The following is a 24375-nucleotide window of genomic DNA, read 5'->3' on the forward strand; positions in this document are numbered from 1 at the left end:
CTTTCTTTTGGAACATGGATATCTTGTGACTGGATATGATTCCTGGAACTCTGGTCTAGTGGCCATAAATGGAGCCAGCTCTTGAGGGTACAGTCGGCACGTCAAGGATAGCAAAGAGAAGCAAGGAACATCACTGAATTACTGCATCAAATAACTGTAGACCAGACTATCACTGGATTTCTTGTTTTGTGACACAATAAATTTCCTTTTTGTTAAAAAAAAAAAAAAGGCCACCATCTTATGAGATATTCTCTTGTACCTACTTCACAGATTTAAGGAAAAAAAAAGTGGAAGGGAGACACTAAGCAAATTTTTTTAGAGCCTTACAATAGGTAACTGGTGGAGCCAACTTTTAAGTTCAGTCAGCCACATCCTGCCATTGTGGGCCTACCAGTCACTATGCCACAAGCATGGGCTCTGAAGCTGGATCGATCCCAGCCCAGCCACTTTCCATCTGTAAAACGGGGATAAGAGTATCTCCCTTATGAGGTTTCAGTAAGAAATTAATGAGTTAATACTCATCATGTGCTTAGAACAGTGTTTGGTAAGTGTGAGGTATTATGATACTGTAAGAATAATGCACATGGCTTCCCTGGTGGCGCAGTGGTTCACAATCTGCCTGCCAGTGCAGGGGACACGGGTTCGAGCCCTGGTCCGGGAAGATCCCACATGCCGCGGAGCAACGAAGCCCGTGTGCCACAACTACTGAGCCTGCGCTCTAGAGCCTGCGAGCCACAACTACTGAAGCCTACATGCCACAACTACTGAAGCCCGTGCGCCTAGAGCCGGTTCTCCTCAACAAGAGAGAAGCCACTGCAATGAGAAGCCCGCGCACACCACAACAAAGAGTAGTCCCAGCTCACCGCAACTAGAGAAAGCCCGCGTGCAGCAACGAAGACCCAACGCAGCCAAAAATAAATCAATAAATTAATTAAATTTTTTTTAAAAAGAATAATGCACAGTGGTGGCAAAACTTTGGAGAAACTGTTGGTAAGATTACAGATTGCTATATCCTTTTAATCAGATTCCACCTCTAGGAATTTATTCTAATTAAGCAAATAACAGTTTTGTTCACAAATTTCTATCTAAGATTGACTGACATTTAAAATAGAAAGCAAATACAAATGTCCAACAGTAGAGAACAAGTTGAATTAAAGCCACTGAACATATGCAGAGGTATGTTTATTGACATAGAAAGATGCTTACATATTGTTAATTGAAAAAAGCAGGTAAAGTTATGTACAGTATTACACTAGTTCTAAAAAAAGTGTATTCATAGAAAAAATCTGGAACATCTCAAATATCATCTGTGGTTATTTGTGGAGAGTTTATGGTTGAATCTTACCTTCCCATTTTATTATTTTTACAAAATTAGGTATTAATCATTTAAAAAATCTGCTTGGGTGTTATTTGCATAATGGGTATAATAATAATAATCCACCCTGTCCATCATGTCTCATGTCTGATAATCTACTTATAGCCCAGGTTTCCCTTGATAGCTTCTATTGTCTTAGAAGGGAGGTATGGGGGAACCAGTTTAGTTCCTTGCCCTGTCTCTAGTCATTTCCACAAAAGCTCTTGCAGTTAATGTTCACTCTACTTAGCTTTTTACTTTGACAAATATTTAACATTTGCCTACTATTCATTACTGAGGGCCTGATTCAGGCATCGGCAGTAACAGCATCTTAGCTTGGTTAAGACTACCAGTTTCATTGCTTGAGTGCCTGTTCTGCCACTGAATAGCTGTGTGATCTGGGCAGGTTTCTTAACCTCTTTCATTTGAAAGCAAATATTTATTGAGCTCCTCCTACGTGTTAGACACTGGAGATAAGTCCTTGAATGAAAGAAGCACCTGTTCACGAAGCTTACATTCTAATGGGAAGAAATCGATGATAATAACTGCGCCAGGTGGTGGTAAGTGCTACAACAATAATGCAGGAGAAGGAGACTAAAGAATGAGGACAGATGAGGTGTGAATGTGGGGATCTATGTGCTATTTTAGGAAGAGTGGTCAGCAAATGGATCTCTACTAAGATGATGTTTGAGCAGAGACTTGGAGGAAGTAAGGCAGCCACCAGCTGAGGGTGGTGTGTGGGGAAAGAGTTTGAGGAAGAGGCAGTGGTGTGCTGGCGCTGGCCCACACTTGTTCTAATTACACACATCTCATCCCAACTCTGTGTTCAGTGAAGTCAAGTTGGTAGCTTGAAATCTGCCTTGGTGAGAGCATCTGTACACAGAAATCAGCAAATGCTACAAATCAGAGTTTTCTTTTCCTTTCAGAGAGCCACTTGTTAAATATCTACCAGCACACCACTAAGAAGAAAGAGCAGTAAGTGCAAAGGCCCTGAGGTAGGAGTGTGCTTGATCAGTTGGAGGAACATCAAGGCAGCCAGGGTGGCTAAAGAGAATGAGAGGGTAGTTGATAGGAGATGAAGTTAGAGGTAGCTGGGAACAGAACTGATAGGACTTTGCACAGTAAGTACACTGGACTTTATTCTAAGTGAAATGGGGGCCATTAGAAGGTTTTGAGCAGAGGAGTGACACCATCTGACTCAAGCTTTGAAGAGAGCCACACAGGGAGGAATCGGGAAGGCCAGTCAAGAGTCTGGCGATAACCTCTTGGTAGTGGTGGAGCCAGGAAAAAGAGCACCTTGATTTATTCATCTTTTCAGATGTTGTGAAGATTAAGTTGGCTTAGCATAGTGACTAGCGCACAGCAGCCCCTCAATAAATGATAGCTGTTGTTATTGATAGATGCCAATCCTGGGGGTGGGGGAGGGGTGCTTATATCTAATTAGGAAGACCAGTAATTCCAGCACCAAGTGGTAAGTACTATGTTCCAGACAAGTGAGAGGATAGAGGAGAGACACTGACAACCAAGTTGGGGGGTAGGAGAGGCCAGGGAGGGTGTATTTGAGCAAAAGACTAGGGGGTGGGTGGGGGCTGGGGGCTGCTTTAGCAAAGGCACCAGGAAGTGGACTTGGAAGGAAAACAACTTTTAAAAGGGTCTACACCTCCCCAACTCCCCAGTTTGAGGGACAGATCACAGCTTTGTCCTTTAGCAAAATCAGTGATCTGAAGAAATGGTGATAAATTAATTACTCGGTGTGTTAATTAAATCACCTAGTAGGCTGTGCATCGTCAACGTTCCAATTCAGATTCACTGGTAATTTTATAAATTCCATGGAGCCTTTGATTCTGGTCAGCAGGCGGATATAAAAACTCAAGCCGCTGAGAACTTTAGAACTCGCTATGGGAAAAGGGAGTTCTTAATCTGGAGGTCAAGCGTGGGTTTTAGGAGGTCTGTGAATCTCTTGAAGATATTTGCAGAACTAGGTGTGTACGTGTGAATTTGGGACAGAGGAGATCTAGCTTTTATCAGATTCTCAAAGAGGTTTATGGCCCAAAAACTATTAAAAGCACTGCTACTGAGAGTAATATTAGAGGGTAAAAGTCATTCTAGAAGAAATGGCCAGGTTTTTGTTGGCCATTTCATCTATCATTAAAATATCTGGTAAACTGATACTTTAAATCACATGAAATCAGTTAAAACACTGCATTTAAAAAGTGGTTCCTTTCTATTAAGAACATTGTCATTTTATTCAAATATGAACTGTCAGTTTGGACCCAGCTGGGTCCACATTTAGAATTTCACCTGTGCCGAGCTCTGAATGAGCTGTGGTACAATACAAAATACTTACAGGCAAAATTTGCTCTGTTGATCATCCAGGATCATACCTGATATTCTTCCTATTGAATGTTTTCTGCCCCTGATTTTTGTTATTGTTGTTTATTGATTACTGATTCCCTACATTCTTCTGACGTTAAGCTGCCGAGTTTCCGAAGTAACAAGTAATCCCTAAGGGCTTCTTCAAAGCCAATGAGATAGAGATGTTTACTGAAATTTTACTTTAAAAGGAGGATTCATGGAAATTAATTGCTCTGACCACCTGCCAAAGGCTCTTCAATTCAGGATCTCACCTTCTTCTAGTCATACATGGATGGTTAGAATCTACCCACCTACTCTTGTCTGACATGAGCAATTACGTGAGTACTACACGGGTTGTAATAATTCCTCTTTCTTGAGCACAGAGAATGGTCCAGACACCTTGTTGAGTGCGTTATGTATATTATCCCGCCGGATCCTTACAACACCTAATGAGACAGGGACTTTATCCCTGTGTTATAGATGCCAAATCTGGGCTTTGAGATATTAGGTAACTAATTTGCCCAAGATCACCCAGCTAGTGGGCAGCAGAACCAATTGGTAGGAGAATGGGAAACCAAATGTCCTAGAAGGACGCATGAGCTGTAGAAAGAAAAGCACCCTTTTCCTTGTACCATTTTTCACTACATGGTATTTTCCAGTGCTGCTGTATCAGGTGCTGGGCCAGACAATGGAGGAGAAAAGCAGCATAGGAATTGATGACTACTGGAAAGGGCTGTAGGGAAATTAATTCATTGAACTAATATATCTCACTATATTTTTAAAATAGTGACGGGGAAAGCACTTAACTTTTATTGAGTATTTGAGGATTTACCACAAACAAAGCCCAGTGCAAGGTGCTGTACTAAGATTATTGCATTGAATCCTCATTCTAAGGCTTCCGAGGGAGGCACTACTGTCCCCATTTTACATATAAGGAGACTGAGGCTCTGAGAAGTTGCATAAGTTTCCCAAAGTCACATAGATAGTAAGATGGTATGGTATGAACCAAGATCAGCCTCCAAAAGCTATTTACTTTATAATACATCATACTATAAAGTCCACTTTAAAAGCTACTGACTAGAATTTAAACTATTTGGGGCCAAAGATCATGTCATTAAATTTTGTATACTCCTCAGGACATGATATAGTACCTCGTACTTGGTAGGTACTCAAGAACCGTTTCTGGGTTGGTCACTCATCACAGTGGGTTGAAAAATAGAACATCAAAGGCACAAAGATGTATCTTATTTCCAAAAAGGAAAAAAAAAAAAAAAAGAACTTCCTTCACATTCCTTAGAGGATATACTGTTCCTTGAGAGCAAAATTACAGAAAATCTTTTTAACAACCCCATATGCCTGGTTCAGAGGTTAAAACCTGTACATACTATACAAGGGCTCCTAACAATGCACTTTCTGTACTATAACTGCATGATATTGACGTCTGCAAGATGAACAACCATGACGAGGTTAGTCTTGGTGGGGAACAAAAGCAGTTGATATTTTAGAAATATGTGTGGTATATGACATAGTCAAAACCCAACAACTACACATCATTTTAAGGTATAAAAGGGGTATTAGAAAATACTCAGGAACATGTGTAAATGCTTAGACACGTGGCCCGACCCTCTTTGTGGTCCTTGTGGTTTTTTTCGGCTGGTGGCTGACACCTCCTTCCTCAGCACAGCCCGGCTTCTTCAGCGTGGAGAGCTGCGGAGCGGTGCTGTCTGAGCGGGGTTCCTGATGACGGCACTGCTCTAATATTCCAGCGTCACGGTCTTGGTTTTGAGGTATTCGTTTAGAGCTTCCTCACCTAGGGAAGAGAAAAGCAGCCGATGGACCACGTTCACAGGTGGATGTGATATCGCCAGATCTTGGACACAGGTGCAGGCATATCAGTCACTAAGCGAATAGAATGGGGCTGAGGCAGTGCTTCTCACACTTTCAATTTCATGTGAATCACCTGCAGATCTTGTGACACTGTAGATTCTGATTGGATTAGGTCCGGCAGAGGCCCCGAGATGATATGTTTCTAACCACTCCCCGATGATGCTGAGGCTTGTGGGGCACAGTTTGAGGAGCGAGGGTTTAGACCAGCTACCAGGCCTTCTAAGGACCAGAGTGTCGGCTTATCACTTTTACCCCAAACCCTTCCTTTATTTCCCAGCTTGATGACAAATCTCCACGTCTATTCCTTGCCCGTTTAGGCTGAACAGAAGTGATCAGGATACTGTCCTTCTGATTACATTAAATGAAGCAGAATAGAGCAAAGAAAGTTTGAGATCATTTGGTCTCATCTTATTTTAAAGTTAAGGGAAAGGCAGTTTTCCTGACTTACATAGTATGTTAGAGACACAGGGGTATATCCAGGAAAAAATAAATAGGTCTGCCTTTCTGCTTCTATTCTGTTCCTATTTTGAGCTACCACAATCATTGATTTCTACAACAGTTAAAGGGCATGAATACCACAGGTGAAACTAATGAGTATATGATTCTGGAAGTTGACTAAACCCAGGCTTCTTAATGTTAAATTAGAATCACCTTAGGGAGCTTTTAAAATTCCTGATCCCAGGTCCTACCCCAGACCAATTAAATCAGCATCTTTCCTTTTTTTTTTAAAGCTCCCAGGTGATTCTAATCCAATGTGCACCTGGGAACCATTGGGCTGAGGGAGTTTCAAATTAGGAAGAAACTGTTAGACAAAGTCTACTGTTTTATAATAAAACAGACATGAAGTGTGTCGATCATTCTCTATCAAAAGACAAGTGGAACACTGTTGTCTCACTTTATAAAAATAATTTCCCTAAGAAAATCTCCCCATGTGTTTTGGATCCAGGGATGAAAGCCAGATTGAAGACATGAAAAAAAAAAAAAAAGACTTTACCTTCAACTCAATGGAATTTAAAACGAGAGCCACTTTTATTGTTGCAAATACACTGCCAAAAGTCTTCACGAAAGAGAAAATGTAAAAATACCCCAAATTAACCCAATTTATGTTAGCAGACTGTAATTGCAGTAAATCACAAGCATTTCAATTTTTGAAACAACCTGCCAGACTGACTATGGGGCGTGAGAACATGGGCTGCATAGCCAACTGTCTGGCTTTGCATTCTTTTTGCCAGTGGCTGTCTGGCTGACTTTGGGCAAGTTACCCCAAATCTCTGAGCCCCATTTTTCCCATCTGTAAAATAAAGATAATAATGGCACCTACACTCCCATGGCTACTGTGAGGACTGCTCGTGCTGTTACAGGTAGAGTGTCAGAACAGGGCCTGGTACATATTTAGTGTTCAAAGTAAGCTGTAACTGGAAATGTGATAGTGTTACTGCCCACGGTGAATTACATTTTGGGCTCTCTGCAGACTCTCAATCTGAGCTCCCAGATGCCCAGAAAACTCTGCCAGTTTCAATGTTGTCTCTGAAAGACTGCCAGGTGGCTCAGAGACAGGATTTATTCTTGGGGCTAGCCGGTTATTGCCTTCTACCCATTTTCCTTTCTTGGTTCCACTTGGTCCCATGACGTCTAAACCAAGTTCATGCTGAATGTCAGGTTAAAAAAAAAAACAAACCTAACATATTTTAGCTAAAAGATATTGTCAGGGTTTTCTTTTCAACACGAATCTTCTTTTTTAAAAGGAAACACTTTTCCACACAATTTGAGTACTTTTCTATATTTACGTTATGTTCAATAAAAATGTTTAACTTTGAAAAAAATGAGTACCCTTGAAAGCCCAGATCCAACTGCCATGTAGGAAATGCCCTTTAAAGCAATACAAGAGTGTTGCATGAAGCATGAAGCGGACTGTTCTGTGATGTGCAGTAGAAAGGTAAGGCATATTCATACCTAAGTCTCTTCCAAAGCCAGACTGCTTAACTCCACCAAAAGGGGCTGCCACATCCGTCTTGTTGTAGGTGTTAATGAAAACAGTTCCTGCGTCTAGCTTTTCACTCACATACATAGCTTTATTTATGTCTCTCGTAAAAACCCCTGAGGCCAAGCCATACTCTGTATTATTTGCTCGCTGCAGCACTCCATCGATGTCCCTGCAAGATGTTTTTAGAAGACATAAAACCTCATTAAATGCAAAAGCAAAACACTTTCATTTTCTGTTCTAATGTTTTTCCCTTCCGTGCTAGAAACAGGAAAACATTACTGCCAATGTGCTTACATTTTTATAAATGAAATATTCCAGGCTTACACCAAAAGAAACTCCCAATGAAATATTACAACTCTAGTATTATATTTTTCACATATATCATGAAACACCTTTTAAAATCTGAAGTCATCTTTTCAGCCTTCTTCATTGCTTCTCCTTCATGATTACCCCATTTGTTTTCCTCTCCCTTGAGCTCCATTTACAGACATATTCTCAGAGCACCTGCAGTGTCCCTCCATCTATTCAGATTTTACATGCACATTTCAAGGCTCATTCACTCGATGCCTCATCCTGAAGCCTTCCCAGATCCCACCAGTGCCACTGTTTAGGCAGTGTAGTGTAGTGGCCCAGTGAGAAGGCTCCACAGCCAGACTGCCTGGGTGACCTTGGGTGAATCATTTCATCTCCCCTGCTTTTGTTTATTCTTGTGAAAAAATGGAAATAATAATAATAGCACCTGTCTTCTTGTCATGAGGATTAAATGAGCTAATAGTGTCTGAAGCACAGGAAATGCTCAATGAAAGTTAGCTATAATAGGGTAGCGCATATTCCTCCAATTCAGTATTTTGGTTTACCTTTTCGTGTATTTGGTGTTCACCCTCCAACTAGACTGGAACCCCCCCGAGGGCAGGGATAACATCTTGCTTTTCTGTATACTAGGGTGTTGCACCATCACGTGAGAGTGAACGCAGTTAATATGCCAATCCAATAAAAGGGTAGTAAATCATCCTTAAATGGGTCTGGTGACTTCCCTGCCTTTTGACTCAGTATGTGTACACACCAAGTAAGTGCAGGTGTGAACCTGCTCTTCTCTCAGTTGGGTCCAGTTCCAACATGCCTGCCATAGTGTGAGTATCTCATCTTTATGAGTATCATACTAATGTTAAAAAAATGCATGAACTACAACATGGCCAGCAAATGTAAGCCAAGATTTTATCTGGGGCTCCGGCAAAGAAACACGATTTCTTTTCCAAAACTGGAGCGAAAATTAGTTGTGCTGAATTCTTTGAGAGACAGCATAGGCTTCAATGTGGTGTCTTCCCAAGGGATTTTCAAAGGTAATCTTGACTATACACAATCTTCAACTCTCATGAGAAATGTGGACTCTAACTTGGAAAGGACTGAGGCTCTGCTAAAACTCTCACACTTGATGCATTGCACCCGATTGCACTGCGAATACTTACAGCCTGGACTAAGGCCGAAAGACGGCTGTATGCCATTGCCCATTGAGGACTACTGAGACGACATAGCTTCACAGCACACCTTGCCCACTTTTAGAATAATAACGAGCGTAATGACTGCAGTGTCACCAACAGCAAACACTTGACTTATTTAACACTTAGAATGACCCAAAAAGGTAGATACTATTAATAACCCAACTTCACAAATAGATAAACTGCACAAATAGAGAAACTTAATAGAGGAATTAAGTGGCCCAAGCCCACAGAGGTGGTCAGTGCAGACTCTACCTGCTACACCTCCCACCTAGGCCCTCTGGGGTTAATTGTCCGTCTCCTTGTCTGTCTCCCCTATTAGATGGTGACCTCCTTGAGGACAGGAACTGTGACTTATCTAGGCTTACATCCCCTAAAACTGGCTTCTAATATCTGCATATTTAACACAAGGACCATCCTATGGGGAAACTTATAATAAGGAAAAGACGGTAACAGGGCATCCTTGGATCAGTATGTCAAAAGGTTACTCACTACAGCTTAGTGTCCCCAAAGGTCTCTCACAGTATGTCTGTTCAAGACCAAGAAGTCCTTCTGAACTCTGTATTCTGTTTTCTCATTGGTTAAAGGAAAACTAAAGCCAGAATTCTGAAGAATTGTGTGCAGTATACCATGAGAGTCTATTGTGTTAAATATTCTGATATGAGCTCAGTTACCATACGGCCCTCTTTGGTATGCTAAACACTGAGCATATCAAAGTTTCAGGCACCATAACAAACCAGTATGTCATTCACGGTTGATTATATGGTGATTGTGGACATTTCTACAAAGAGTTGAGTATTAGGCTTTTGGGGGCATGATCCCCTATGGAGAAAACACTCTTTCTTTGGGAAAATCAGATTTCATAGATGCTGCCTTCCCTAGAAATGTAAATGCGAAAACCAGTTCTGTTATTCTCAGTTACTGACCTTATTCCAGAGACATTTCAAATGCTGACTGTACAAAAACTAAAACTTAGCGAACATCCCATAATGTCAGCCATTAGTTTAAACTAAGGAGCAAAAATATATTACAATCTACATTGGTTAGCATTCTCTTCTAATTATTAAGACAATTACTCTTATGGTAGAAAATTATATGTTCATTGATTTTATGCTCTGTACATACCACAATGACAGAAAAAAGAAAAGTATCCAGGCAATCCGGTCAAATTATGCCTGAGGAACATACCCATTTTGGAATTTAGAAATGACCATAATAGGCCCGAAGGATTCCTCTTTGGCAAGATACATGTGGTCTTCCACATCTGTGAAGACAGTAGGTTCCATGAAAAAGCCTATTTGAAAAACAGAAGAAAATAACATCAATTAAAGGGTAATTTTCAATTAGTAGTTCTCTCGTTTAATTACATTATAAATTTTTTTCTTCCGTTATGGGTCAGTAAAACCAAGAAGACTTTCATTTTCCTATTTGGTGTTAGCATTCCTAGGTTATTATATTTTTAATGTCCTTATTACAAAACTTTCAAACATATGTAAAAGTAGAGAAAATAGTATAATGAATAGTAAAATAAATCTTTATGCATATTTTGCCATATTTGATTCTTTTTTTTCTTGCTGAAATAGCTTAAAGCAAATTCCAGAGATTACAATTTATACTCCACAAGTACGTCAGTACAAACCTGTAAAAAACAAGGACATTTTATTACACACCACAATACATTATCACACCTAACAAAATTAACGCCAATTCCTTATTCATAGTTTATATTTCAATTCCTTTTTTTAAGTTCCAATTTTTTAATTGAGATGCAATGACATAGAACATATTAGTTTCAGGTGTACACCATAATGATTCGATACTTGTATTCAATTTCTGATTTCTGGAAAATATCTTTTTATGGTTGACTTGTTTGATTCAGAATTCAAATAAGTTCCATACTGCATTTGGTTGTTAGATAGCATAAGGGTCCAATAACTTTAGAATATTTCTCCCCTTTACCCTGCCCCTTATTTTTCATGCCATTGACTTGTTAAACAGACTGGTTCAGTTGTCCTGCAGAATATTTTATGCATTTCAGATTTGTCATTGCTTCCTTGAGATGATATTTAATTTGTTCCTCTATCCCCTGTATTTCTTGTAAATGGAAAATATGACCTAAAGGCATGAGTAAATTCATGGTTAAACATTTTTGGCAAGAATACTTCATAGACGATGCTGTGTTACACACTGAATCCCACAGGGGGCACATCATAACCAGCTGTCCTGCTGGTGCTCAATCTACCTACAACAGTAAAACATGAGGTTTTCCAGTTGTTGTTTGTTTGTTTTTCTCTCCTTTTGGGTATCATGACATTGAGCCATTCACATACTTCTGTAACAAGTACTACCTTAGACAACAGGAATGAATCCTTCCCAGGCTAAGCTGGCTAAGATTAAATCCCACGTTGCCAGGAATGAAAATCACCAGTGCCTGAATAACACCGTATCCATTACACTTGTTTACTTATGCTGCTAAGGGCCTGTCACATCCATTTTATTTGATTTTAATGGCCTCGTAAAGCAGGATATGCACATTTCATCACATTTTACAACTGAGGCTCAGAAGAACTGTTGTTGAAGGTGTCACAGCTTATAAGTGGCCAAGCAGGATCTAGAAAGTAATTCTTATCATAACGTAAATGACACTACTTTTGAGGCAAGATGGTGCTGCAACGAAAACTGTTACCATTTATTCCGACTTAAGAAGCCAGGCCCCCAGCACACCTCCTATGGAGGTGGTCTTACCTGGCCTTTGGACTTGTCTTCCTCCGTACACCAAGGTGGCCCCCTCTTTCACTCCGGCTTCACAGTACTGCAGGAGCTTTTCCAGATGGGCCTTATGATTTTGGGGCCCGTGATCAGTAGATCTGTCAAGTGGATCACCAATTTTCATCTTTTTAATTTCTTCCACCTGTACGTCACCCAGTTCACAAAACACAATTGACTGTTAATAATAAGAATGGATACCCTTGACCGAGTTTCTACTGTGTGATAGGTGTTGTACTAAGCTGTTCAAAGATGTGTCCTCATTTAGTCTTCAGTAGCACTGGAGGTAGATATTTATTATTTCCATCTTATATGAGGAAACCGAGGATCAGAAAGGCTAAGTGACTCGCCCAAGGGCACACAGCCACTAAATACTGTAGAGTTTCCTTGCCTTGAAAGCCCAAGTTTGTAACCACTGAGTTTTAAAATTATCCCGAATGCTAATTCATTAAAATAGCAAACCTGATGTTCTGGAATTTTTGTTAATACAGCATACCTACACTCTTCATGGCAAAATAATTTCAAAAATGGCCACATTGTTGTCTTTTTCCTTTCCCCAAATGTGGAAGACTGCCCTTGTGAAATTCTCACAGTACAGCCACACCAGAGGATATACTAGAATGTTCCAATGAAAAACCATCTTTATCGAAGAATGTTCATCACTGATATGTGCTCCTTGGTTATCTTAATCTATTTCTGCGTTTCCTGATGTTAAGTCCAATTCTACTAAGGAGAAAGAAAGGGAGTGGCCCCCACAGGGCCATGAATTTGAGTTTAGGTCTGGCAATAATCCCTCAGTAAGTGCTCAAGAAATACGTGCTGAATGAATAAATGAATACTGTTCATATGTGTGCAAAACATGTTTGTTGATGGACTGATACAGCAAATCCTTGACATTTCTGGTCTCAGCATTTTAAATTTCAACAAGTTGCTGTGAAAGCCCATGACGTGTAGTGCTGTACCTTGCATTTTACTAAGGCACAAAACTGAATTATGGGGATGTTCACGAGGCAGCCACTGCCCTCCAGCTGCCTCTCCATATGACTTCCTTGTTTTCCACTCTCATGAGGAAAGACGCCTTTGCTTCTTGCGGGGTGGGATGGGGGAATTGGCTCTGAAGGAAAAAAGGCTGGGTGCTGGTTTTTTAAATAGAAACAAATTCGTGATTACTATTACCATAATAATGATAGAGTGTAGTATGTTTTTTTTTTTTAATTAATTAATTTTATTTTTGGCTGTGTTGGGTCTTCGTTGCTGTGCACGGGCTTTCTCTAGTTGCGGCGAGCGGGTGCTACTCTTTGCTGTGGTGCGCGGGCTTCTCACTGCGGTGGCTTCTCCTGTTGCGGAGCACGGGCTCTAGGCGCGCAGGCTTCAGTAGTTGTGGCACATGGGCTCAGTAGTTGTGGCTCACAGGCTCTAGAGCGCAGGCTCAGTAGTTGTGGTGCACGGGTTTAGCTGTTCCCCAGCGTGTGGGATCTTCCTGGACAAGGGCTCGAACCCGTGTCCCCTGCATTGGTAGGCAGATTCTTAACCACTGAGCCACTGTGGAAGTCCCTGTGTAGTATGTTTAGAGTTCATTTTAGCCACAGAATTCATCTTAGTAGTTCTATGAATGACGTTTAGTCTCATATTTATGGAATCATGCCCAACTACGGGGGTATGTACGTATCTATCTATCTATCTTAGTGGAGGAAATTATATACTATCATTTAACTGTAAATTCAGGATTTGTAAGAATCTAGTGGTATATCTCTCATAGCCAATTTAGGGATTTACAGTAATCTAGGAGTATATCTTCTACAAATATCAAGGATCTAATATACTATAAATGCAGAGCAAGGTATAGGTAGTAATAGCTCTTAAGCATACCTTGTCAAGTTTTCTAATATAGACCTATAACTTTTCACTATGAAAAGTCATAGGGACTTCCCTGGTGGCTCAGTGGTTAAGAATCCACCTGCCAATGCAGGGGACACGGGTTCGAGCCCTGGTCCAGGAAGATCCCACATGCCGCGGAGCAACTGAGCCCATGCACCACAACTGCTGAGCCTTCACTCTAGAGCCCGTGCTCTGCAACAAGAGAAGCCACCGCAGTGAGAAGCCCGCACACCACAACAAAGAGTAGCCCCCGCTCACTGCAACTACAGAAAGCCCACGCGCAGCAACGAAGACCCAATGCAGCCAAAAATAAATAAATAAATAAAAAAAATTTTTTTTAAAGAAAAATTATAAACATATAAAAGTAGGTAAATAATATAAGGAAACTCCACATACCCATCAGTCAGCTTCCACAACTGCCAACTCATGACCAATTTATTCCCCCACTTACTTCCTTCCCTTTTGGATTATTTTGAAGCAAAGTCCAGATATCATAGTCTAATCTGTAAATATGTCAGAAACTACTTCTAAAAGATAAGGATTGTGTTCTTTTTAAAAAATATAACCATAGCACTATCATCACTATCATAACTATCATTAATAATCCCAGAAGTACTTTTAAAGTAAAGGCAATTTCTATACAAATCACAGAGCAAATTTGAAGATGCTTACCACTCTCGTCACAAATTCATCATGGATGGATTCTTCCACAAACAACCGACCAGCTGCAATACAGTTCTCTCCTTTGTTGAAAAATACTGCTCCCATGCCCTTCGGCAGCAAAAGAGAAAATACTGTTATTGCTTGGGAAGTCAAGATTGCCGTAAAATTGCACACACTGAGAATTAGATGTTATTGGAAGACAGCAGACAACACAGAGAAGACAGAGAAAAACACAAGCCCTTGGCCAAGTTAGTGTTGCTTGGAGGTTCTTGGTTTTGATATTTTTAGGAATTTTGCTTCTCCTTTCCCCCTTTTGGTCCATGAGTACTTAAAAAAAAATGTACATAACATGAAGGACATAGTGATAAAAACAGATTTTGTGTTGCAAGAAAATTTAGATTATTCTATACATTTAAATGTAATATTTCTATACCAAATTTTGCTTTTAAAAATCTCTACATCAGTTTAAATAAATCATGAATGTTTATAAATCTCTACATCAGTTTTAAAATCCTGGCCTCCAAGTTTCAAAAACACGTTTAATTATAATGACATTATTTTTTTAAATTAAGTGCCCTGAGCAGTCCCAAATCTAAACATAAAGAGAATGGTTTCTGTTTATGATTAGATAGAACCAAGCGTTGGGCTTCCCTGGTGGCGCAGTGGTTGAGAATCTGCCTGCCAATGCTGGGGACATGGGTTCGAGCCCTGGTCCGGGAAGATCCCACATGCCGTGGAGCAACTAGGCCCGTGCACCACAACTACTGAGCCTGTGCTATAGAGCCTGCGAGCCACAACTACTGAGCCCGCACACCACAACTACTGAAGCCCACACACCTAGAGCCTGTGCTCCGCAACAAGAGAAGCCACCACGATGAGAAGCCCGTGCACCGCAACGAAAGTAGCGCTCACCGCAACTAGAGAAAGCCCATGTGCAGCAACGAAGACTCATCGCAGCCAAAAATAAAATCAATTAACTAATTAAGTAAAAAAAAAAAACGAAAAAAACACCCCAACCAAGCGTCATTCTAAGGTTCCTGATGAGAAGGAGGTAGAATGTGTTTCCGAAGTGGGCACCTAGTTAGGTGGACTTGACCTACTCTTACCATTCGTACGGCCTTGTCAAGTTCACAGTCACTGAATATTATAAGTGGGGATTTGCCACCGAGTTCAAGGGAAACTTTCTTCAAGTTGCTCATAGCACAGCTAGAGAAAAATAAAGGGAATATGAGCATTTAGTTTGTCTATCAGTTTCTCTCTCTGTTTCTTCAACCATAAATTACTACTTAGCATGGGAAATATAACTGAGCCTCAGAAATATTAAGAAACTTATTCAAAGACAAAACATGAATGGTAGAATGGTGATAACAGTTGAAGCTGGGTGATGAGCACACAGGAGTTCATTACACTATTCTGTAAGCTTTGTGAATATTAGAAATCTTTTGTAATAGAAACGGGTTTCTTTTTAAATTCTGTGGTCAAATGATTAGAGATTATCATATGTAAATTCAGATTCTTTAGGTGTAAGAATTTTGGTTACATAAAGACCTGGCAAAGAATTTAACCTTTAACCAGATTACTGGCACATCGGGGGAAAAAATCAATTTTTAGAAGCATACTGTTTATTTCTCCCTGTTTGCAAAAGTATTGTTATTTAAAGTGTTTTAAAAATACTCTTAAAAATTCAGAAAGAAGGAAAAAAATCACAGGATTCCACTCCATGGCTCAATGGCAACCATTTTGTTTTTTACAATTTTGATATACTTATTTCTGGTCTGTATCCAAGCACAGCCTTTGTCTTATTTAACATAGTTAGGATTACCCAATATATACAATTTTATACCTTATTTTTCTTTCTATTTACCGTTTAACACTCCAATGTTATTAAAATTCGACATGACTGCACAGTATTCTATTACATTAACAAACTTTAACCACTGCCATATTTTGCACATTTAGATGGTTTGCATTTTTCTGAACTAACGTTACTGCTTTTTAGGAATTAATTTTATAAATAATCCAGATTTGATTTGTCTTTTATATGTCTTTTCAATTTCTTACTTATGCTCCAAAACCAATTTGGGCTCCAGCTTTAGTACTGAAAATGTTTTGTGCTTAATGATTGTTAAAGCTATCAGAACTTTCAGTACAACTCTGGTTTTGGTGACTCTGGGCTTTACACTTTGGAAAGTATTTTATTGTATTCAAACATTTCAATACCCTACTGTGGTAAGATTTCTCTTCTAAATTCGATGTTATTTTTCTCCCTCCAAAAGCACCCTATTTAAAAAAGCAAAAACAAAGCCAAAGACCTGGTTTTACAGGATTTTTAGCAAATCAACACACTAAAACCAATACCTCTTCATGATCTGTTTGCCAATCAGAGTGGAACCAGTGAAACCGAGTTTCCGGATATCAGGATGTTCAGAAAGGCGCTGTCCTGCTATGCCACCTGTGGAATTACGGAATAAAACACAGACTGAAACATTATCGAGTTCTTATGGTAAAGGTGGCTTTGAATTCATTGAAGTAGATTTCTAAGCTCTCATTTAAATCTCAGTTTTACACTTTCTGTACTAATAACAAAGTGACAAAAATCTGAATAATATCCTCCATGCAACTGTCAGTACCCCAAAGATGGGTATGCCTTGATTTTTTAATCTTCCAAAGCCATTTTTAAAAATTGAAATGGGCCACCGTAGGGTGGTTTTACAATGTTGTACAATTTCCACCCCTCCCACCCTACTCACCTGCCACTGTATTTCCACTTTCAGATTTTAGCACATGGTAAGTATGTTTATACTTAACTGGTAAACTGTATTTAGTTTTAATATAGTTATAAGTCAGGACAAAACACCAGTGGGAAAACTCAGCTACCCTTGAACCATTCATTAGTTACAGCAAAGTGGGTCCTTGCTGGCTTACCTGAGCCTGGAATGATGTTGATTACCCCCTTTGGAAAGCCTGCTTTAACAGAGAGCTCTGCAAACTTCAAAGCAGTCAAGGGCGTGACCTGAGCAGAAGCAGACAGCAATTACCTACTTCAGATTCTGTCCTGTCCTTTAGATCAGCACCCAGCTTTCCTGCTATGGCCGTACCAGAGTTCATTTTATTTTTTCTTTTATTGTGACGTAATTTCTGACTTACAGCAAAGTTGCAAAAAATAGTACAAACAATTCCTATGTATCCATCACCCAGATTCCTCAAATGTTAACATTTTACTACGTTTGCTTTATCTTCCTTCTCTCTCCCAATGTTTTTTGAACTGTTTAAGAAGTAAAATTTGATGTGTCCCTTTACCTCTAAATACTTTTGTGTACATTTCTTAAAAACAAAGGATTCTTTTATATAACCACAATACAATCACCAGAATCAGGAAATTAACAACTGCTAGAATACCTAATTTACACTCCTTTTTCAGTTTTCACCAATGGTCCCAATAATGTGCTTTATAGAAAAAGAAGATCCAAGATCACGCATTGCATTTAGTTACCACGTCTATAGTTTCCCTTCCTCTGAAAGAGGTTCAGAGTTTTCTTTTATATTTCATTACACTGACGTTTTCGATAAAAACAGACCAGTTATTTTGTACAATGTCCTTTTGTCTGGATTTGCTGTTTCCACGTGATTAGATTCAGGTTATGCACTTTTGGCAAGAACACCACAGGAGTGATGCTGAATTCTCCTCAGTGCATCATATCAAGAGGAACATGCGGTTGAATAGTCCCAATGTTGGAAAGGTTAACTTTGATCCTTTGGTAAAGGTGATCTGCCAGGTTTTATCACTGTAAGTTACTGTAAAAAGAAAGGCAGCTACTTTGAGACTTTACTCTTTGTAGTTAATAAATATTTTTTAGGGAGCTACTTTGAGGCTATTTAAATATTCAGTTACTCCTCAAATTTCCACTAGTTTTAGTATCCATTGATGATTCCTGCCTGAATCAATCATTATTATGATGGTTGCTAAGTGGTGATTTTCTAATTCCATCTTTCCTTCTACATATATTCATTAGTTGGCTTTCCACTATAAGAGCTTTCCCTTCTATTTAATCAATTAACATCAGTGTGAACTCATGGATTCTTACTTTATTCAAATGGTTATAATCTTTTACTACTGTTAATTTTTTTGAGGTTCAAATTGTTCCAGCTTTGGCTGATGGATCCTGTGTGGATCCTCTGCCTTTCTGACATGTCCCGATCATTCTTTGAGCATTTCCTTGCTTTTTGGCCCAACAAGATGTTCCAGGCACATCTTGTATTTTCCCTGTTCCAACCATTTTTTCAAGAGGCCCAGGTTTCTTTTAGTGCAGAATAGTATTTTAAAACTGTGATATAATGGGAAATATATATTTGGTCTTTGTCTCTGGGTCCTGGCCCAGAGTTCCTAAAACCTTGGAATCTCAAATGAAAAATGCCTTCCATATGTTAATGAAATGGCTGGTAGCTGGGAGCCCCTTAGGTAGCTTCAGGATGGGTTTTTGTAGCCAGAAAGATCGGGCCATGGTTAGAGAGTTGGAACTTTCAGCCCCAAACCAGGGGAGAGGGACTGAAGTTTGAGTTCAATCACCGACAGCCAATGATTTAATCAGTCGTACCTATGAAATGGAATTTCCATAAAGACCTCTCAACAGTGGGTTGAGGGCTCATTCTATCCTTCTTTCTGTTCATATCTGTAACTCTCTTCAACAGTGAAAAGCATAGCTCCCAATATCCACAATATATTTACTTGTTTGCTTAATCCTAAAATGTACAGAAAGTAATTTGAGAATTATTAAGCCATGTCCCTGTGAAAAAGAAGCCTACTAACTTCAATACTTATTTTCAGTGTTTTTGCCTCTAGTCTGAGGACATAGAGTGCAAGTGTCATTCACAAGTTACTCGGGTGAGTGCTTCCTCACTCCCTTCGGCGTGGTGATGTCGTTCATTTGAAATTTGGCTTGACTGATTTTTTTTGTATTCGATTTTGGCCTCATCTACGTTGATTGTGTTTCTTTTCTTTATTTGTTCATTTGCTGTCTTGTTGAGTATGGGAAACATGCTTCCCAAAGTGAGGACTATGCAAAAGCACATTCAGAGAAGTGTCGTTCTCCTGGCCAACCACCTCCCACCCCCAGTCCTTTCCACCGCATCCTGCCCAAGTCTTGTAGTTAATCAACCTAATTAGTCTCCGGTTTATCCCTCGTATGTTTCTTTTTGCTCAAATGAAAACATACTTATTTTCCCTTTCTTTTTACAAAAAAATTGGTAGAGTTGTGGATCTCATTTTAAAGATCTATTACAGCAATGCATATCTCAGAAGCAAAATGAAAGTCATATTTTTACACTCTTAAAAAGCAATGCTGATCAAGTCTTAAATTAGTACTCGGTTACCTTGGTCTCAAAAAATGGAATGGGCAAAAATTGAGCTGTGAATAGAAAATAGTAGAGCTATTTTATTTTGTATATTTTAACGGAAGAAGATGTGAAATAAATCAAACATAACTAACATTTATTATGTGGCTGGATAATGGTACTCTCACTCCGTCTGAATGAAGGTCAGATGGTCACTGGTCACAGAGGTACGTGTGGTATCCTAGGAAAGAATAGGAGCTCACAAGGCCAAGGGAAAAACAGTGGTTTCCTCACTTGCTCCTGTGCTTTCAGAATATTGCCGTGTGTTGACGTTTACAGGCCAGGTTGCATGGGTTCATAGACTATGTTGTTGTTTTAACTAATGCAAACTTCATAAATGATCAAGTGACTTAAAAAGAATCTACATAGAAACTGCATAATAAATAATACTAATATATTACTAATAATAAATAATACTAATATATTACTAAATAATACTAATAATACTAAACAAATACAAGTAAACAACAAGAAAAAAGCAGGGTTAACATTTTTCCTCCTTCTAGTAACAGGTCCATGACAATAACATTGTGAGGTTTAAAAAAAATGGCAATCTAGTTAGACTTGACAAGAAATTTCAAATGCCCAAATATTTGAAATTGTCAAGAAGATATTTCAAATAGTGGATTTATACCTACTATAGTTAAAGACAATCCTAGACCAAAGTGTATATTATTATGCCTTAGTATGAAGTCATCATGATTAGAAAGACTTTTTAAAAAACTATCCTAAATTAGTGATAAGATTTTTAAAGTAAGAATAGAAAGATTTTATGCCATTAATAAATAAAATAAAACAAATTGTTTCATCTTTATCTCATCCCTTTTCATTTTATTGATTTTCTTCCATTTGGCTAACCAACAGGAATATAGGTTTATATTATGGCAGGATTATAGGTTTAAATGATATATGCAAAAGCATTTAGCAGTGTTCTGGGCACGAGTAGGTCATTATTAAATATTAAATTAAAAAAGGTGTTAGAGCCTGACAGACCTGGACCAGTTCAGACCATGGGAATCTGTACTTCTTACTGGTCAAGGGGGGAAAGCCAACTGATTCAGCCCTCCTGCCATTTCCACAGGGCCTTAATACTATCAATGGTTTCATATCATAATAAAAAGATACCTCCCACATAACAATGGCAACTTTGGGTCTTTCATTCTCAGGATTAAAATGATAATCAATCATTAAACTATCAGTTTTAAATTGCAGATAGAGTTAGACTAATTTCCACAGGAACAGAAATTTTATGTCTTTGTCACTGATAATATGCCTGGCAAACAGTGGGCACTCAATACATGTTTGTAAATTTTGAACATTCTATGTAATCACTAGGGTTTTCCAATGCTTAGCACTCTCTCTGGATGCCATATAGTGGTTCTCAACCCTGACTGTACCTTAGAAACTAATGTGAAGATTTTAAGTAATACCGATGCCTGGCCTCTGACCCAGACCAATTAAATTAGAATCTCTGCCAATGGGGCCCAGATATCAGTATTTTAAAAAGAGAACTCCAGATGATTCTAATGTGCAGCCAGGATTGAGCACCACTGGGCTAGGTTATCTACCTTCTCTCTTCACTTTACTAGCTTCTTGCTGTTTAATGAGTGTTGCTGCTTGGGAGAAACAGCACTTATACAGAATGCTGGTGAACTGTTCCATTCCCATGGAAGGATGAGCCAGCAGCTATCACACAAACACATGTATCTTTTAACTAAGTGATTCTGCTATTAGGAACATACCACCCTATAAAGGTAATTGCACATGTGCATGATGCCATATTTAGAAGCTTATTAACTGCAACATAGTTTATAACAGCAAAAAGATGGGAAAATCTCAATATCTATTAATTAGGTATTCGTTAAATAAAATATTGTTTATCTACACACCGGAAACTGTTTTAAAAAAAGAAGTTTTGGGGACTTCCCTGGTGGTCCAGTGGGTAAGACTCCGAGCTCCCAATGCAGGGGGCCCGGGTTCGATCTGTATTTGGAGAACTAGACCCTGCATGCATGCCGCAACTAAGAGTCCGCATGCTGCAAATAAAAGATCCCGCATGCTGCAACTAAGACCCGGCACGGCATAAATAAATAAATACATACATACATACATATTTTAAAATTTTTTAAAATTAAAGAAAAAGTGCTTAACACAGCATATGGCACATACTAAGTGCTCAATAAATTTTTTTTAAAGTTATTTTTCCCCCTTTGGTAGTATGTATAGAATGCTACTATTTTATTTTATTTTAATTTTGTATTGTATTATGGTTAGAACACTTAACATGACATCTACCCTCTTAAATTGTTAAGTGTACAATACAGTATAGTTAGCTACAGGCAAAATGATGTGTAGCAGATTTCTAGAACTTACTCATCTTGCATAATTGAAACTTTATGCCTGTTGATTAGCAATTTCCCATTTCCCCTTCTCCTCCTGTGTGTTTTTTAATTGGTTAAAAAATATATTTTTTAAATTATTTATTCATTTAATTTAAAAAATATGTTTGTATACACAGAGAATATTTCTGTAATACCTAAGAAACTAATAAATAACAATTACATTGGTGGCCTCTGGGAGGTAAATTGGTGGGCTGGGGGAATAAGATGGAGACTTTTCACTATCTACCTCTTGGTATCTTTTGAATTAAAACAATTTTTGAATGTATACCTGTTTTTTTTACTGAAATTGTTTTTAATGAGAAAACAAGATGGCTGTGGTCACATGACTATGTAGTTATGACAAACAAAATTGTATTTTTTTAAATCCTAAAAGAAGAAATAAAAGAATAGTTAATAAGTAACAAACTGTAAACTCTTCTTGAATAGAGACCAAGTTTTCTCCACAACTTGGGTACCTCAGAATGTCTACAATGTGCACTGTCCGGAGTAAATGCTCAGCCAGGTGTTAAGTTGGCTACCATATTTTTTTCTTGAAAAGCTACTGTAGCATTAAAAAGATGTTTTTGAGAACTCTTATCATCTGAATTATTTTTTAAATTATTTCCTCATTTTCCACATGTATATATTTCCACACAGCTGCCACAATTATATGCATTCTTTTGCATGCATGTAAAGTTTTTGCATGTAAAGTTATCTTGCATAACTTTACAATATTTTTGATAATGAAAATTTGAATGCCTGCAAAAACCTTTTTCTTTTGATATGTCGTAGCTACTCTAAATCACTACTGGGCATGTGGCATTTTGCAAGAATTGAATTGGTTTGTAGAAATTTAATGGATTTCACTGACATACACTATGCCTGCTGCCACTGTCATGGAAGTTCTAAAGTTTGGAATCCTCATAGGATACACTGGGTAGCTATTAAAAATGAATATTTACTAATATGAAAAGATGCCCATGATATATGAAATGATGTTGTGATTTTTGATCCCATTTTTGCTTAAAGACATAATATTTGTAAATGTACGTCTCTGGTTTTAAGTAAACGGGAGAGGAGGAGATGCTGTACCTTGCCCCGCGCGCCTTACCTGCGCCGGCTTGAGCACTAAAGTGTTGCCTGCTGCCAAGCACGCGGCGCTCTTCCACGCCAGCATCATCAGCGGGTAGTTCCAGGGGATGATAATAGCACAGACACTGCCGGGGAAGAAAGAGACATCCTCAGTCCTCTCGAACTAACACAAGTCACTCAGAAGTGCTCTCCTTGTCTTACCCAAGTGGCTCCTTCCTGGTGAAGGTCAGATTGCGATTTGGACGGGCCTGGTTGATGGGAATTGTAGAACCCTAAAGAATGAAAAAGGTTGATACTATTTTACTAATTTCAGTGGGTAAACTTAACGAATCCATTTTCCGTCTGCCTCTCTTGCTTTTTCTTAGCTGATATTAAAAAAGCAGTGTTCAATTGATGAGAAATATATCTACACCTAAAAAGGAACTGCTATGTCTTTCTCAAAAGAACTGAGACACAGGAGAAAAAAAAACATAATTCTAATTTAATCGCCTCCATTCCCAATTTCTTGGCATGGCAGAGAAGGTTAACTGCCTGAGCAATATCCATTCTCCCCTCCGTTCTTAGTAACAGAAACCCTATATTAATAATGGGAATGGCAACGCGCCCGGATAAACTACTACGTTCCCCAGTTTCCACAGCAGATAGGGATGGCCAATGGAAGACGTAAGCACAAAGCACTGAAAGGGGAACACTCTTTAAAGTAGGCTGACTCAGCTTGGACAAGTGCTCTTTTACTCTCCCCCTCACTCTCACTCTTTCCTTCTTCCTTCTCAGAATGTTGCTAAAAAGGCTGGCACTGCAGTGGTTATCATGAGACCAAGAGGCAGCCATGAGGGTAGAGATCATATGGTATAAGGACGCCCTGGCAAAGAAAGAGCAGGAATCTTTATCTCACACACTGGACTTGAGTGCCTGCTTTGGACTCTTGAAAGTGAGATAAAAACAAACTTCTTAGTTGGGTTTTCTATTATACGCAGCCAAATCTGATCCCAACCGATTCATGACAGTAGTCTTTTAACTGAAGCTATACATCTGTTTTGCCACATAAAATATTATTGCTGTTACTAATACAAGTAAGCGTACAGTCTCTTATCCGAAACCCTTGGGGCCAGGTGTGTTTTGCGATTC

The 24375-nt window shown here is 39.0% G+C and overlaps 1 protein-coding gene across 2 annotated transcripts in view; it reads right to left on the bottom strand.

Annotated features, from left to right (window-relative positions):
- Positions 1–1167: 1167 nt before the first annotated feature.
- ALDH1L2 (aldehyde dehydrogenase 1 family member L2) overlaps positions 1168–24375 on the bottom strand; it is a 56023-nt gene continuing 32815 nt past the window's right edge. Inside the window, exons 14-23 of one of the 2 annotated variants that reach the window (XM_067697806.1) lie at positions 23449–23519; positions 23267–23372; positions 17309–17396; positions 16742–16835; positions 15490–15589; positions 14393–14491; positions 11822–11987; positions 10265–10370; positions 7550–7749; positions 1168–5519 (exon numbers count right to left, since the gene is read on the bottom strand). In XM_067697806.1, coding sequence (XP_067553907.1) covers positions 5464–5519; positions 7550–7749; positions 10265–10370; positions 11822–11987; positions 14393–14491; positions 15490–15589; positions 16742–16835; positions 17309–17396; positions 23267–23372; positions 23449–23519 — 1086 coding nt within the window. In that variant the 3' untranslated portion in view covers positions 1168–5463. Of the gene's footprint in view, positions 5520–7549; positions 7750–10264; positions 10371–11821; positions 11988–13043; positions 13397–14392; positions 14492–15489; positions 15590–16741; positions 16836–17308; positions 17397–23266; positions 23373–23448; positions 23520–24375 lie in introns of those variants that run through there. The other variant, XM_067697807.1, reaches the window with a different exon arrangement.

The sequence above is a fragment of the Pseudorca crassidens genome, chromosome 11 (assembly GCF_039906515.1).
Source record: "Pseudorca crassidens isolate mPseCra1 chromosome 11, mPseCra1.hap1, whole genome shotgun sequence".
Classification (NCBI taxonomy): Eukaryota; Metazoa; Chordata; class Mammalia; order Artiodactyla; family Delphinidae; genus Pseudorca; species Pseudorca crassidens.